Source organism: Propithecus coquereli, unplaced genomic scaffold (genome assembly GCF_000956105.1).
Source record: "Propithecus coquereli isolate 6110/MARCELLA unplaced genomic scaffold, Pcoq_1.0 Scaffold11, whole genome shotgun sequence".
Classification (NCBI taxonomy): domain Eukaryota; kingdom Metazoa; phylum Chordata; class Mammalia; order Primates; family Indriidae; genus Propithecus; species Propithecus coquereli.
In genome coordinates this window covers 9,933,665-9,951,309 of record NW_012134969.1, presented here as the reverse complement: position 1 = coordinate 9,951,309, position 17,645 = coordinate 9,933,665, and the positions used below count along the sequence as shown (strand labels likewise).

General features: G+C 37.4%; 1 protein-coding gene across 2 annotated transcripts in view; it reads left to right on the top strand.

The window, feature by feature from the left end:
- The window catches only part of RNASEH2B (ribonuclease H2, subunit B), a 57,167-nt gene that overhangs the window by 30,039 nt on the left and 9,483 nt on the right, over positions 1–17,645 (top strand). The window contains exons 6-11 of one of the 2 annotated variants that reach the window (XM_012648635.1): positions 3,418–3,482; positions 5,124–5,229; positions 7,584–7,665; positions 9,025–9,067; positions 13,263–13,343; positions 15,710–15,841. In XM_012648635.1, coding sequence (XP_012504089.1) covers positions 3,418–3,482; positions 5,124–5,229; positions 7,584–7,665; positions 9,025–9,067; positions 13,263–13,343; positions 15,710–15,823 — 491 coding nt within the window. In that variant the 3' untranslated portion in view covers positions 15,824–15,841. Of the gene's footprint in view, positions 1–3,417; positions 3,483–5,123; positions 5,230–7,583; positions 7,666–9,024; positions 9,068–13,262; positions 13,344–15,709; positions 15,842–17,645 lie in introns of those variants that run through there. The other variant, XM_012648643.1, reaches the window with a different exon arrangement.

Genomic DNA, 17,645 nt, shown 5'->3' with positions numbered 1-17,645 from the left:
AAATGCTGATGGAAGAATTAGATAGCCATATGAGAAATAGTGAACATTGACTCTCACCTTATACTCAGAAAAACTAACACAAAGTGGATCACTAACTTAAATTAAAAAATTGAAACTATTGAACTTCTATAAAAAAGTGTAGGACAAAATCTTTGTTGCCTTGGGGAATAGATAAAGAGTTCTTAGGACACAAAACCCATTAACCATAAAAAAATTATAAATTTCATCGAAATTAATATCTTCTGTTTTTGAAAGGGACCATTAAGGGAAAAAAGGAAATTGTGAGTTGTGGGACAATTGGAACTTACCTGCCTGCCTGGTGGAAGCATAAAATGGTATAACCACAATTCCTGATTCTTATGAGTCAGTCAGAAATTCTACTCCTAGTATTTACCCAAGTATTACCCTAGTAATTTACCCTAGTATTTACTCCTAAGTATTTACCCAAGACTTAGGAAAATATAGGTCCATGCAAAGACTTGTGCAAGAGTGTTCAGAGCAGCCTTTTTTTTTTTTTACAGCAATTTTTTCAAAATGGGCCAAAACTGGAAACGACCTAAATGCCCTTCAGTAGGTAAATGGGTAAACAAATGTGGTATATCCATACCCAAGATACTATTTCCCAATAGAAAGGAAGGAACTACTGCTAGCTACAACAAAATGGACGGATCCGACAGAATTATGTTGAGCAAGAGAAGATGGACACAAAAAAATGCATACTGTATCATTTCAATTCTACGAAGTTCTAGAATAAAGCAAGAACTTACCTATAATGATAGATCAGTGGCTACCTGAGGTGTAGGCAGGGCTGAGAGAATTGGGGTTCAAGGGAACATAGGGTTCAGGGGAGCTTTCGAGGGTGATGGTTACATGACTGCCTAGATTTCTCCAAACTCCTCAAATTGTACATTAAAATGGGTGTATTAATTATATGAACATTACACCTAAATAAAGTTGATTTTTAAAAAAACGAAGTAATTATCAATACAGCACTAGAAGCTAAGCCTCCTAATTTCTGACACAGTATTTTTTTCATCTCCCCCATTCCCCGACGATAACGTTGGCTTTTTTTCTCTCTGCACTTCCCATCTCCTGTGGGACCGAGTGCCAGAAAGTGGGAGGCAAGCGGGAGTGAGCACTGGCTCCAGGGTTCGAGCCTGGGTAACCAGGAGTGATGTGGGAGGAGGATGAACAGTTTGGTTTTAGACACACGGAGCCTCAGCTCTGGGCTCTGGGCTGCCCGGTTGGTTTGTTTTGTCTTGTCGAGCCGGGACGAGGTCACTCCAGGAGAAAGGTGCAGTTGGCCTTGGAATAGGATGAAGCAGAGCCGGGAAAGGAATCAGAGAAGAGTCATCGGAGACATAGCAAAACTGAAAGGAAGCAGCTTTTACAGATGCCGTGGAGGAGAGATTTTTCCCATAAATAACAGAGTGGTGAGAAGGACCGAGAAGGGTGTAGACCTGATTGATCTTGGCAAGGCGAACATCAGATCCACAGCTTTGAAGTCAGCGGGGGTGGAAATCCTGGTTGCTCCTGCCACATCCTCGGTGACTTTGGGCAATTTGCTTAATGTCACTCAAACCCAGTCTTCTGAGATGGGGACAAGTAACGGTCTTCATCTGACTGCTTAAAAAGGAAATATATGTAATGAACTTAACACGGGCCTGAATAAGCATTAGTTTCTGGTGCTATTATTAAGAGATTATCATTTTCATCATTTTTTCTTAGCTCATATTAAGTATTTGCAAGTGGCAGGTGTTGTGCTACAGGATCTGTATGGATTATCTCACTTCATGCTGAAATAGCCCAATGAGAAAATCCTCACTTTACATGTGGGAAACGGGTTTCAAGAGTGAAGTGGCTCCCCAAGGTGTCAGCGTGTGCTGGGGTGTGCGTGGGCCCAGGCATTGTGGCTGAGTCTGTGTTCTCCACCCTCTCTGAGAGAGCATTTTCCGGAGGGAGAGCAGAGGCCTGCCCAAGGGACTCGGGGAGTGGGAGACAGGAGGGAAAACTGGCTAACTGTAGATGTTCTTTCAGAAAATATGGGGTAGAGGCAAGAGAGAAGTGAACAGCAGAGTCAAGGTTGGATTTCATAGGAGAAATTTGAGCCTTGAGGTTTTTTTGGAGATTTTTTTACCTCAGGCAATGAAGAGAACTTCTAACAACCGCTTAACAGCATACATTTATTGAGTGATTGCTGTGTGCTCTTAAAATTCCCCTGATTTGTACATAGGCTGGGACATCATGTCCAAGGAGATTGAGTGCAGTCTCATTGGTTTTTGTTCGCCCAGACAGTCTTGGCTCCAGGATAGCAGACATTGCACCTTGGAATTCTCACACTTCTGATAAAATGCCATTTGCAACCGCCCCTCCTTTTTGTTACTGGAGGGACACATGCTGAGGAGACAGGTGCAAAGGTCCATCCTGTCTCATCTTGCCCACAACGCTGACAACCATAGAAGGCCGAAACAGAGAGAAAAGGCACAGGAACTAGGGCTGGGGACGTCCCAGGCCTTCTCCTGTAGCAATGCATTTAACAGGCTGCAGGAAATTACCCCTGAATAAGCAGGTTCCATTCCCCACCGTGATACAGAGAGGAGAAAGGGAAACCCTCATTCTATGTCACTGTCATGTGGTGAGTTTGCATCTGGCCCCAAGGGTTTCCAGTGGTCATGAAGAGAGCTCCTGCCTGGAGGGGGCCAGAGTGGAAGTGCTGCCCCTGCTAACTGCAGAAAGAAGAGATCCATGAGTGGAAAGTGCTGCAGAGGAAGTCATGGTGTAATGGCGTGGTATATGAGGCTGGGTGGATTGCGAGGAGAGGAAGTATAGTTTCTAAGAGGGGAGACTTTTATCCCCATAAAGGGCCAGGTTGAGCCAAGCATAAATCTATATTCTGAAATAGCTATGATTATTTTGGTAATACAGTAAAAGAGAGATATATCTTCTCTTTTATGTTCTACTAATCCCACCAGGGCAATACTTGTAGTTAAGATTTTTTTTCCTGAACGTATGCAGTGAAGTTCATTAGGCACCTACATTTAGTTTTAGTTTTCTTGCTTGGAATTTACATTTTTATATTAGAAAAGAATTCTTTCACTGAAACATTGAGATGAGCTTAAAATTATTCAGAAAAAAGAAGATTGCTTAGCATGCTAGTTTGCTGAGTTTTAAAAATTTCCCTTTCTACAGAGTTATTTGTATGATTTGAGGGTTTTTAGAATTCCCACTCATTTAGGGTTGGTTGACTCTGTTTTGGGAATTTTTTTTTAATATCTGAAGGTTGCTTTCAGGTTTATAAATTAAGTTTTTCAAGAATATAAACAATTATGAAATGTTAACTTATATATGATATAACCTTATGAGGTTTTTCTTTTTGTTTAATTCATTGTGCTGAGTCCTTTTTTTCTTTTAATCTAGAAATAGACAACAAGAAATATTACAAGTACAGCAAAGAGAAGACATTAAAGTGGCTGGAAAAAAAGGTATAGTGTTTCTCTAGTGCCTTGTGGCAAAAGAAAAAATTCAGTGTTCCTTTTTAAAAATCTTTAGATAAGGCAGCAAGTCTGATTCCAAAGACCATCCTGTATAGCTAGTGAAAAGAGGAAAACCCTATAGAGATATCCAAGTATGAGAAGGGGTCTTTGACTTTTTATCTTCCCTAACTTGTGTGGCTCTGGAGTTAGCTCAGTGTTTTCTTGTGACCTGTATTCTCATTTCTCCCTGGTCCTACTACTGAATGAAAGAATTTCTTGCTATCTGTTGGTATAGATTTGAGTCTTCCAAGCCAGATGATACCTGGCTTGGTGCTCTCTGGCTGCCGCTAGTTCTGCAGGTGTGTCCAAGGGTGATGTTGCTCACACACAGCCAGGCAAGGGGCTGAGGGCAGAAGGTGTTCAGGCTTAGAGGAAGTGTGTCCTTAACACTGAAGAAGGGTCGTCTTCCAGGCAAAGTGATCCTAAGAATCTTGACCTAATATAAGGTCTGGGGCAGTGCTTTTCAAATCAATTTAGTATTTCTCTTAGAATAGAATGGGATAGGATAGGATGGAATGTATTAAAAGATAGCACAGAGTAAGGGCAAGTATTAAGTATGGCTCTCTGAAATGTATATTTATACATGTGTTTGAGCATTGGGTTTCTGTATATTTCTTAATGTGGGTTGTGGTTAAAAAAAAAAAAACTTTGAAAGCCACTGGTCTAAGGATAATGTGTACTTTCACATTGATTAAAAAATCTCACTAAAGCAGATCTATTAATGACAAAGTTTTTGCAAGATAGTGGATGCCAGTAGTTACAGTACTGTTTCCTAAGATTCTTGTCTATCTTATATGTCAAAACCATGTTTGTCGTATCACAGTCCCAGGCACCTTGGCAGCCTGTGATGTTGGAAGTGAACCCTGTAAGATTAATCAGGCTCCTAAGGTGCAAAATAGTGAAAAGATTTTAAAAGTGCCATATTTCACTTTTCGTTTGCCACATAATAGTAGTATTCTATGGAGGTGAGGAACGAGTATAAACGCTGGGCAGAATCTTGGTATTTCATTTTTGTCCTTAGCAAATGATAATGACACAAATAGCTAAGTGAAGTTTATGCTTATCATGTTTTCTAGGAAATGGGAAATTTATATTGTTTACTCTGTTTAGAAAATTATTGTATATAAACTTTGTGCTTCTGTTCCGAGGGCCTTATATATATGAGGCCCTCATATATATGAGGCCCTCATATGTTTAATCCTCACAGCAATCCTATAAAGTGGGTACTATTTTTATCCCTATTTCACAGATAGGGGCACAGAGATGTTAAGTAACCAGCCCATGGTTCCAGAGCAAACCCTAGCAGCCTGACTGCAGAGTCAGAGCTCTCAGTTACCACAGTATGCTGCCTCTCATATTGTGCAGGCCTTAGAAAGTCATGTATTGAGATCATCCGGAAATATTGCTGCTGTTTGGCCTTTCTCCAAATGGGCAGTGTCTCTCCTCCTCTGGTATCTGGTGAAGATATTTCTAGGTTCTCAAATACTTCTTCCCAGATCTTAAATGGTTTGAGGGCCATCTGGAAAGTCAGGGATTTCTAAAGTTAAGTTGAAAATACCCTGCTTTTCTCCCCTCTTAGTTGCTTTATAGGTTAAGCAAACTATGGCAGCATTAAAAACCAATCATATAAATGTCGGTGCCCGGGTACAGTCAACTGCATTTTTCTCTGGTGATCAAGTTTCCAGTGACAAGGAAGGTAAGTAAATCGTTTCATCAGAAACGATTTTTGTCCGGAGTAAGTTGCTTATGTGTAAATGCCTATTTTATGATGTAAAAATCTTAATGTCACAGAAGCCTCATACTCTTGCCAATGCCTCATAGATCTTGTGGCAAGTAAGCATCTGATTTCAGAAGCAAGGAATATTCCTACCATGGATTACTTCTGTGATTCAGTAATACTTAAGTTATTCATTCTGCATATATTTCTTTTACACTAATGGTAATAACAACCCTAACAACCCTGGCTATCATTTATTGAGGTGTGTTGTGTGCCAAGCCCTTTGCAAAGTTACCAGTGTACATACAAATGGCTCTCATCCGACTCTCCCAGTAAATCTCATGATGAGAGTCTTGAGGCTCTGTCCAATGTCACTCAACTCGTAAATGGCGAAGCTGAGCTACTGACAGAGCTTGTCTCTCAAGCCCACACTCTTAACCTTTTTCTTATACCGTTCCAGTGGGCTACATCTGTTTGCGTCTTACTCTCAAGAAGTATATTTCCTAATATAGGGCTCAGTATTTTTATTTCAGACGACAAGTGATTTACTTGGAAATTTTTAAATTTTGTTCTTTTATAACCTAAAAAAGGGCACCTTCTTTTTTTTTTTCCAATGTAGTGTCCTCTTATTTTTATATGTATAGTTGAATAAAAGCAGCTACATAATGCAGTTAACGTTCTCAAATGGTGGGACAGAAATTATTCTGACCTTAACCTCCAATTCAGTATTCCCTTGTTCTGGATGTACAACTCTGAAACATCTGGCTTTAGTCATTAAACAAATAAAAACTAAGAATAGCAGCCTATTTGTGATTAATGGTAATTCAGACAATCTTTGAGTTGCAGAAATCTACCTTACAACACCTCGCACATATAGATAGTTGGCTACTGCCATTCTGGGCGTGGTGGACAGCACCCTTGCCATCCTGAGTTTGCCAGATGTCAGTGTTTTTAATTGGCTTTAACAAAAGGAGAGGAGGGATCTAGTTGGATGGATGGATGGGTGGATAAGACCATAGATTTTTTTAAGTAGGAAAAAAGATGTTAGAGGTTAGATAGATCCTCTCATTTTAAAAATGGAAAACTGTCATCTCAGAGAGGTAGATGACTTATCCAAATTAATAAGCAAGGTCTTCTGTTCTGAGTCCAGTGTTTTTACCAGTACTGTACACATAAGAGTCTGAGGGGCTTTGCTATATTGTCATTTAGTGTCCCAGCCATAAAGTACGCTTTACGTGCTACACAATTTCCTTTTTTAGGTCTTTAGCTTGGTATGGTACTAGAAGAAGCAAATGAACTATATGTTGGCTTTCTTTTCTAGTCATGACTCATTGGATAATTACTATCCCAGAACCACGAGCACATTTTAAGAAGAGTCAAATGTTAACTTTCAGTTCTGCATTGACAGTGAAAATCTCTTACTGAAGACTTGTTGAGATCAGGTGGTCACCAGACAGCAGTCATTTTCTCAGTAATACTGAGGCAAATCGTTACCTTAGCTTGAAAGCAGAAGAGAAAGGAAAAAAAGGAAGTGAATGAATATACCAGCAGCAAACCTGGGGTCTGCTTTTGATAGTTTATGTCCCTGTGTGGTTATCCCATCTTATGATTAAGTTTGATTATCCCCTTATATTCTATAATACATAAAATACTGAATTCAGGAACAGAGTTTTGAAACAGATTTGATTGTCTTAGGTAACTGTATTTTTAATTGATGCCAGAGCTGCATTTTAGTATTGAGCATCAGCATGCTTTAGAATTATTGATTATACATTCCGCTGAGTTCATTGGTTTCTTTTTCTTTTTTTAAGGCATTTTATTATTTTGGGAGTAATATTCAGGGTTCTTATACAGCAAATACCTAGTTGTAGACGTATCATATTGTATTTTGTTTGTCTTAAATTAGAGCACTTGTTATTGTTCAATAATTAGATTTATTCTGTATTGAAACAGAGTTAGAAAAGATTAGCCTTAAAAAAAGTTTTATATTGTTATAGATGATTTTTTAACTTTATTAGTATTTAAGTACTTCAACTAAGAAAGCGACCCTGAGTTTTTGTTTTTACTATTATTTAGTGGGTATCTACTGTGTTATACCTGCATTATCATATTTCTGATACTATCCTATAGCATATCTTATCCATCATATTACCCCATGAGTCCGACGGATACTAGTATCCCCACTTTACAAATGAGAAAATAAAGCTATAGCTTAAGTTAAATTCCCTGAAGCCAGATAGAGCCAGAATTTGAACTCAGGTCAATTTGACTGTAAAACCACTATAATTATTACTAATTTTTTTTACTTTCACTCTTCTTTCTAATTCTTTCAGAGGATTATATTCGTTATGCCCATGGTCTGATATCTGATTACATCCCTAAAGAATTAAGTGATGACTTATCTAAATACTTAAAGTAAGTATTGGTCATCTTTAGTCATAATTAAGTACCTTTGTGTTTCTTGGTTTCCCCAGCAATGGGGTTTCTTTACGGCTTATATCACTGACCCTGATAAGAGATTATTCTGTTACGTCATGTACTCTCTGGTATGGATGTGATTTTTAATGGATGATTGGAACGAATTGATTGGGTAGATACTGACTATAGGAACTAATGAATGTTCAGGTTGGAATTATATTATAGCTTGTTCTGATTTTAGAGGATAAACTGTGTTAAAATTGTATTCCCAATTAGACTCAACTAATTTGCTTCTTTGTGATCATTCTAAGAGAAAGAAAAGAGGGATGGAAAGGGTAGACGGCATGCAGAATATTTTTGAAAATTACATTTAAATGTTTTGTACCATTTTCACTATCATCATTAGATGTTCACTAAAGTATCTTTATTATGCCCAGTTCTTGGAAGACGAAGTAATATGAAACACAATTTGTGTCTTTGAGGGGCAGAAAAAGGGTTTTAAGTGACTTAATTTATGTTCCTTTAATAAAGATTTTATATTGAAACTTTAGTTTGAAAAAATATGTTTATTTTCTATATTTTAGCAAAATTATTACTTAATTTTGTTGTTACAATTTTATATGTGTGATGATTTAGTAGCTTTTCCTGATCCTTATAAATTCTTTTTATCCTCTGACCCTTGAAGATACAGTTGCTGTTTTTAGTTAATTCCGTAGGTGCTATAAAGCAATTGGTGGAAACTGGTTTACTTTCTGCAGTGAGGTGTGTTGCAAGCCTGCTTCAGATGGATAATCAGATCCTTCTGCGTAATATTTCCCTGGGTTTCCTAGCTGCTAGTCTTCTTAAAGACCTTATGTCTTTGTACTCCATTATTTGCTTAGATTCTTTTCTTCCCACTGAAATATTTAGTTTTGGTTAAAGATTTTGGTAGAAAGATCTGCCAATTAAATTTCTTTTTAATGGAAGAAAAGGTAAAGTTTATATGGCTTTTTGTCAATAGTTAAAATAATCACCACTTTTAAATATATATTAGTGTCATCATTTATGAGGAAAAAATACTCCAACACCCCACACAAATTTATAGAGGCTAAAGAAGAGCACCTTTATTTCAACAAATGGGTTCTAATTTTTTTTTTAGTTCAGACAATGCCAGTACAAGGAATTAAGTAGAAAAACGAAGCCTCATTAAGTTAGAGAACTTTCCTTCTTTACACTGAGGTGATTGAACAGCAAGATATATGGAGATAAAGCTGTAAGTTGAAAAGTTGGATTTACTAAATCTTAAGTTGGCCCAGTCTTTCTGTTTGTTTGCCTTTGAAAAACCATGACTATGATTCTTATTTTTAACTTCCTTAGGCTTCCAGAGCCTCCAGCGTCATTGCCAAATCCTCCATCAAAGGTAAGAAGCTGTGACTAAGATATCTTTAGGAGACTTGGAAAAATATTACACTTTTACCACATGAGTTTAGTTTGTTCTAGTATATTTTAAAGCATACTAAATCCATCTTGCATGGAATGATGCTATCTGGAATAAAGATTGTACTGGGCTCTCCGTCATTATTTTTTTATTCTGTAGATTTTACCTGAATGGTAAATAAAGTGCTATGAAAACCCAAGAAGAATTGGTTTTAGCAAGATACCCTTGTAAAAATATACATATATAATTAAAATTAAATCTTCCTGAGTGAGCTGAATCACTTAATTAACTTTATTAATCACCAAGAATACTCTCTATATAGCTAAAACTCATTTTGCCAAATCTAATTGTCACTGGCACAAAGGTGCACAGAGCATGGTTTTTGCAACACAAAGAATCCTTTGAGCAAGGATGACCACATTTTTTTTTTTCCTGAATTTGAAATGAGCATCGAAATTGTGTGTAATCTTTATCTGTTAATGGAAAAACTTTTCCTCTTCCAGACATTCCCAAACTGCCACCCACGGCTCCTCTGCAGCTTGTGTTTATCTCCCAGATCAGGAGAATAGAGAAGCCAGTCATAAACCACACCTGATTGCAAATTGTAGTGTCTCTCAGTCCGGGCCAGATCTCAGACGAGTCAGCACTGCTCCAAGACGGGGAAATAAACACACGCACCAGCTTGTCAGTGAGGTCATTTTGCAGCTAGCAAAGTAACGGCTGCCTCGAGAATGCAAAAGGGACACGTAGCAGACGTTAAACAACTTTCCTTTCCCCCTGCATTCATTCCTTGGCCTTCAAGGTGGCCAGCATGCTCAGATTTTTCTGTATCATGCCCTGTTTGGAGGTGGTAGTACTTCCAAAAACATTCATTTCTTTGATTTTTAGAAAAGGACTGGAAATCAAAAGGGCATCAGTGTTCCTTTGGGGCTGTGTTCAGCAGGTTATCAAAGGAGGTGCATCTTTTACTGTCTGGGAGAACAGCACTAGGCAGAGGTCAGTTGCTGTAAAATCTAAGATAGACCATTCCGGGCCAGCCCCATGCTTATTTCAGGCCGGTAGTTAGTCTCTGACAGTAGCTCTAGGGGACCTAGAGAAACATAATTGTCTTGCTGTAAGTAAGAGGGTAGGCGCTATGAAAGTGTTTGTTTCTTATTTCTCTCCCTCCAAAAATTAAGCATATGTCTTTCTCTCAAATATTTAATATCTATATTCCTTAGTAACTTAGAGATCATTCATGAATTGGTCTAAACCTATTCGTAAAGGCCTTTGATACCTACTGGAGTAATACATTTCGTAAGTTTATTCTTCTATGTTCCTGTTTTCTGCTTTCTTATTTTAATTTCCAAAATTTAAGTCGTTTGTGATTTCATCATTTATGGTTTAGATCAGGGGTCAGCAAACCTTTTCTTCTAAGGCCAGATAGTAAATATTTTAGGCTCCGTGAAGCAGATGGTCTCTGTCACAACTACTCAACTCTGCTCTTGCAGTGTGAAAACAGCCGCAGACAATACATAAACGAATTAGCATGGCCATGTTCCAGTAAAACTTCATTTATAAAAACAGGCGGCCAGCTGGATTTGGCCTCTGGGCTGTCGTTTGCCAAGCCCTGATTTTGATCTTGGCATCTCATTTCTCCTAAACCTCAGCCTTGTCTCCTGGATAATTTCAGTTGCTTTCTGAGTTCTTCTCCTCCTCTCTGTGTCTTCCTGGGGTTTTGGTGTACACATCACAAACTGTACCGGATGGTGTACCATTTTATAAACAAGCATAGGATGTGACTTCTGCTAGCTTTCCTGTTTGTATCCAGGATTTGATTGATTTTTACAGTAATATAGTTGATTGTTTTCAGGAAATACATTCCAGTAGCCATTAGGTATCTTTATATCTGTGTTGTAATCGATAGCATGGAGCCTGTCGTCCTTAATATGTTTTGTATTATTTTCCCTTATGATCATATGTCTGCCTTTGTTGAAGCTCAGCTTCCAACCCTAAGTCTTTTGAATTTGTCACTGTCAGCAAGCAGAGCTGAATGCAACCAGTGGGTTTGGAGATGTTCCCGAGTTCCTTCTTGCACATCATTTGTAAGAACGATAAGACCCGGCCTAACATTAATCCCTGTGGTACTCTGCTGTTTGTTCTTCTCTTTCCAGAGCTGCATCCATCTAGTCATAAGCTTTGTTACTGTCTTTCTGAGCCATTTTTCTATTTCTGCTGAAACAATCCCATAAATCTATAGTGATTTGGTCTTTTAAATAACAAAAATTTCAGTAAATGTTACAGTCTTCTTTTTTCCAATATATTCAACGGTGTGCTGGGAATAACATAAAAATTAGTTACATGCAGAGGCTACCACAATCATTTTCTTTTTTTTATAAACACTTATAACTGGTATCTTATTTGGTTGTGAGCTATTAAAACACCTGAACAAGTCAGCCCACCTGTTAAACATTTTGTTTTCATATGGAAGTACCTTTCATCTTAAGCTTATGCCATGAACACTTTTTATTTGAATTATCAGCGAAAAGTGAATTTTGCAGGGCGTGCTGGTATGCGCCTATAGTCTTAGCTACTCGGGAGGTTAAAACACGAGGATCGCTTGAGCCTAGGAGTTTGAGGCTGCAGTGAGTTATGATCGCATCTGTGAATAGCCACTGCACTCCGGCCTGGGCAACGTAGCAGGACCCCATCTCTTAAAAAAAAAAGTGAATTGTGTCCAAGTGTTTATAATGACATCTATATTAAGACCATTTTGCTGTAGAGAAGGAACACAAACATCCTCTTACCTTCAAGCTTTTTGTGTTTTGAAGATATTATAGCCTTCAGCATTATTAGCTGTGAGTTCTACTCTCCTGGCTGAAAATACCTTTCTAGTAAAAAAAAATGTGCATCTCCTAAACACCCTTTGCTGTCTTAATTTAAATAGAAATATGTATTCTTAAGAAAGTTGCATGTACACATTCACTTTGTGCTGGTATGTGGTTCGTATGTGATAGAATAGTCTTTTTCTTTTGATGATCCATTCACTAGTGGCTGCTGTGTGACCATGAGAAGGTTTTCCCACATTATGTGGTATGTTCCCAAGATGCCCTTCTGGTTTTTACAGGGAAAAATTTCAAGACATGTTGTTTCATCTCCTTGGGTTATGTGGGCTGTGGCATCTTTTAGCACCACCTCTACCCGTTCTTTGTGTAGCAAAAGCAAGGGCATGAACAGTGAAGCTGGGACAAGTCTGTATTTCCTAGGGTAGATGCATGGTGGATCTTGTCAACCTGGTGTCTTCACAACGAGCTTGAAGATCTGTGAAAATCCAAGCTGTGATCATCATGCAGTCAATTCTTCATGTTAAACAGCAAGACTTGTCTGTCCTGCTGTTGAGCCTATTACATAATAAGGATGGCACGATTTCTTCCATGTTGTGAACATTAAGGCCACGGTCTAGCCTTTGACAAGATTCTCACATTCATTGGTGCAAAATGCTCATGCGAAAGGTGAAAATATTAAGTAAAGGTTTGACTTAGTTGCATTGAGCCTAATAGAAAGAACATTATAAAAATTGAGATGTTGGCCCAAGTCCTCTACTAGGTGACCTTCAGCTATTCATTTAGCCTCTTTGATTGGCTGCTTGCTGTGCAAGGTGGTTCTTGTGTAGATAAAACGAGATAGTTGAATTGAAAGGAGGGAAGGACATAAAGCTATGCAGAGATGGTAATAATGGAATAATGTCCCTTTATTCTTAAGTAGATATTAAACCAGCCCAGGAGGTGAATGAAATAGGGGTTCTGGCTGGACACCTGTCCCCCTTAGAGGGAATTTGCATCTTTGACTTCTGTGCCTTGCCTTGACCTTGTAGTCAGCAGTCACCTAGATGCCCATTGTACCTGGCGCAGACAAAGTGTGTGGTTAGTATTGCCAGACTGGCTAAGGGGCTGGGTCATGTACTTGCCCGGTCATGTCCCACCGTCACCAAGGCTGCTTCTCGGAAGTGGTGTGTGACTTAGTTCACTAAATAACTGGCAACATGTGAAAGAGCTTGTACAAAGTTAGCCCTTTGCTGTGTCTGCTGTTCCATTTGGACTTCATGTGGGTCCGAATTACACATGTTGGGATTCTTTTAATGGATTGACGCTCGTGTCAAGATGACGTTTGACATCACTTCACTGCTCTAACGTTGCAGAAAATAAAGTTATCAGATGAACCTGTAGAAGCAAAAGAAGATTACACTAAGTTTAACACTAAAGATTTGAAGACTGAAAAGGTATGTGTGTGCAGGTGCTGTGGCGTGTTAGACAAACCCAGCGGGCAATGCTGCATGAGTACGGGCAGGGACCATTGCAGGCTTGATTGCGATTACAGCTTTGACCAGGGTGAATTATTCACTTGCATTTCTGTGACTTAATAATTAATTCACAATTGTGCGTGACAATGAAAATGTTGAGCAATTAAGACTTTTTACAAGTCAAAGAAAAGCAATATGCTACGTATCAAGAGTGTGCCTAAACTTTGCTGTGTATTCATGGACTGATAGGGTAGGAGGGAGGGCACCTCTACAGGTAATTTTTTATCAGCCCTATTGCCCAGAGCTTCCCAGAAATTCTGATGATGATAAAAATTATTAATAACTCTGCCATTCAGCATTTACCTGGGCAAATGTTGGTAACATTTCTTATGAGTTTTATCTCATGCATGCATTATAAATTCATATGTAGCTTTAAATTGGCATTATATTACTTATATAGTTGTTTTTGCCTTTTCCATTGAGTATTACATTGTGAAAATGTTCACACCCAATATTCTTTGAAAATTGTTCATAGTTTCATGATGTTCAATCATGTGTGTTACTTTATTTCATTATAGAGAATGTAATTTATTTACTCATTCCTGTTTTTGGACATAGAAGTTACTTCTGACTTTTTTCTGTTTTTTGTTTTAATGAAGTGATAGACATTTACAGTCCACATTTGTGTCTATTTCATTAGACACAATCTAGAACTAAGAGTAAGAGCTTAGAGAACATGAACTCTTTCATAATAATTAAGTATAGATAGCTAAAATGCTTTCTAAAAATACAGTAGAAATTTTCACTCTCAAACATTATTGCTGATGGGTATTTATCTTGCATTCTTGCCAGCTCAAGTATTATTTTTATTCTTGGACATTTTTGCCTGTCAAATTAGGCTACGTATTTTTACCTAGAAAGATTAGTTGTCTTTCCAAATGCTTATTGCCCATTTGTTTTTCTCAAATTGTTGGTTCATATCCCTTGCCTGTTTTTATGTTGAGATAGTAGTATTTTTCTGTTTGTTTGAAAGAGTTCATTCTAAATTAAGGCTATTAACACTTTTCATGATATATAGGGTACAAATGTTTTTAGCTTTTTCATTTGATTTTTTAACAGTGTTAGATTGTTCTGACGATTAAGTATAGAAATTATTTTCCTTTATCATTTTTCCATTGTTTTTATGCTTAAAAAGGCCTTGCCTATCCCAAGTTAATTTCTGTTTAGATTTTAACAATACTTAGACTTTATTTTTTTAATAAATTTTATTCTTTAATCTATATGCAATTTATTTGGGCATAAGTGAGGGAATAATCCAATTTAAGATCTGCCTAAATACCTAGTTATGTGCTGTATGTAAACAGGGACATTTTGAGTTTCTCTTAGAGAAATCTTTCTGTCCCACCCTTCTATAGGAACGGTACTTCCCATTGTATCCATTTGGGTGTAGCACTAGTGAGAGAAGAGAGTTGGACTAGGATGTATTAAATGTACAGGATAACTTGTATGAAAGAGACTGTCACTTTCCACCATACAGTCAAAAACACGCCTACTAAATTATAAGGGACAGAATGTGAGAAGCAAGATTGCAGGAATCATGTACCATGCCCCTGCAAGACGCTTTGGCAATGACTTTGCCTTAGTTCCCAGGGAGACAGGTGATTTTTTTCTTTGCTGAATTCCCATCATGTATGCTTCTTCTGAATATTTTGCAATGCATCAAAATAAAATCAGCTGCTATTTACCTTCTTCTAGTGCTTTCTATGGGACATGGGGAAAAAATAACAACGACCAGAAAGAGGCAGAGATGTACAGGGCAGAGTTATTTGGAGTTAGCTTTTTGGAAAATATTTCTTTGTTTTGGAGAAAAATGAGGCAGTTATTCTGCTGGTCTGGGAGGCTTTGCAATACACCTTTTGAATATGATAGGATTGTCCTTGGTTTCCCATAGAGCGAATGAATAAAATCAGATGGTAAATTGGTGTGAATTATTCATCATGTGGCAGTACAAGGCTGTAATTCCTCCCTCTGACAATTGCGGCCTGTGTCAGCTCCATTGTTTGTGTTATTGCACTTAATGTACCCTCCAGAATTATTCCCCTGAAAGTAAACCATTGGTTGTAACATTCCACTCCTTAGAAGGAGGCAGTTTTGTCTTCTGCCCGTTTTAACATATTCCGTCTCTTAGGTCTGAATTCTGAATAGAAATCAGAAGTTTTTTCACTCCTTTATGAAGCATATTACCTCCCTTAATGAACTTTGAGACATGCAGTCTTGTTTGATTTGCATGTATGATGTATAAATGCCATGTCTGTAACAATTTTCTCTCTTATTTTCATTAACAGAAAAATAGCAAAATGACTGCAGCTCAGAAGGCTTTGGCTAAAGTTGACAAGAGAGGAATGAAAAGTATTGATACCTTTTTTGGTGCAAAAAATAAAAAAATTGGAAAGATTTGAAACTTTGAAAATGAAATCCAACAAAAATACTTGCTTTTGTACATGTTTCATTTTCATCCTTCCTGACCATATTTTAGAGAAGGAAAAAAAAAGAGGGCAGTTTTCAGATTCTCATGAACATTTCTTTGTGTTTGGCTTTTGTGTTCTTAAACAAAATATGGGAAAGTAATTTTGTAATTTCATGGCTATGGCCTTTGAAGTCTCATATGACATCATGAAAAGTATTCAAATGAATAGAATTAACATATAGCATCATGATTTCCTCAATAAACTGACCCGTGACAACATTGGCGTGTATGCCTGTTATTTTATACAACTTTACAAACAGTAGCTGTAGCAATATGGTTTTCAATATACTGAGGGAAACTGAATAACAAAACTGTCTGGAAAATTATTATTTTTTAAAAGGCTTTAGTTTTTGATAAGTCTTTTGATCAATGGTGTTTTTCTGTTTTCATCAATCCACATTCTTTGTAGAAAATAAGAGAAAAGAATAACACAAAAATTGTAATCTCCCATTTCTTGGTTAACTAGAGATGATATGGTATATTTTCTTAAAATAACATCTTTAAAGAGTAATTATGATAGTAATCTTATAACCTTTTTTTAAAACATCATTTTGTGAGCATTTTCTCTGGCTACTAAGTGTTTTGCATAAATATGATTTTTTAATGACAACAGTGTAATTTTTGATTATTTGGAAATTTGGTATTTCATGAACCTGTCTGGACATGAAATAGTTTGGATATTTGACCTCTCCAAATCTCATGTTGAAATTTGATCCCTAGAAGGTGGGGGAGAGGAAGGAAAAAAAAAAGAAATTTGATCCCCAATGTTGGGGGTGGGGCCTGGTGGGAGGTGTCTGGGTCATGGGGGCAGATCCTTCATGAATGGCTTGGTGCCCTGCATGTGGGAATGAGTGAGTTCTCACTTTATTGTAGTAGTTCACTCATGCTAGAGCTGGCTGCTTAATGGAGCCCGGCACCTCCTCCTCCCTCTGTCTCTTGTTCCCTCTCTCACCGTGAGACACACCTGCTCCCCCTCCACCTTCCACCTTGATTGGAAGCTCCCTGAAGCCCTTCACCACAAGCAGATGCTGGTGCCACACTGCTTTTACAGTCTGCAGAACCATGAGCCAAATAATCTTTTTTTTCTTTATAAATTATCCAGCCTCAGTTATTTCCTTTATAGTAATGCAGAATGGACTAATATAGGACATTTAGATTATTTACAAATGTTCACTCTTTGAAGAATTGGATTAAAAGTAAATGTCCACATCTTTTATTATTTACTTAGAATGAATTTTTAGGTGTGGGCTCACTGGTTCAAAAATAAGATTTTCAAAGGTATGTTTGTGGGAATATATTTCACAGAAAGATTCATAGAATCTAGCACTCTAACAACTAGTAGGTGTGAGTTCTTATTCAATGCCACCTTGTTAGCACTGAATGTTATCTTTGTTATCTAAGTGCAAAAAAGGCATCTTATTGTGGTTTCAATTCACATTTCCCTGATTAGTAATGATGTTGAACATTTTTTTAATATTTACTGATCAATTGTCATTTTATAGAGACTTATCTATTTATATACTTTGTTAAATTATTGGGGTGTCAGTATTTTTCTTATTGACTAAAAGTATTCTATAACTTGACATTAATTTTTTCTAACATGTTCACTGTAAATTTCTTTTCTTGGTTTATACTTTGCCTTTAATTTTGTTTATAATTTTTTGACATGCAGATGTTTTTAGTTTTTATGTAGGCATATATACATGAACTTTTCCTTTACATAGATGTTGTACTTAGAAAGATGTTTCTCTTTA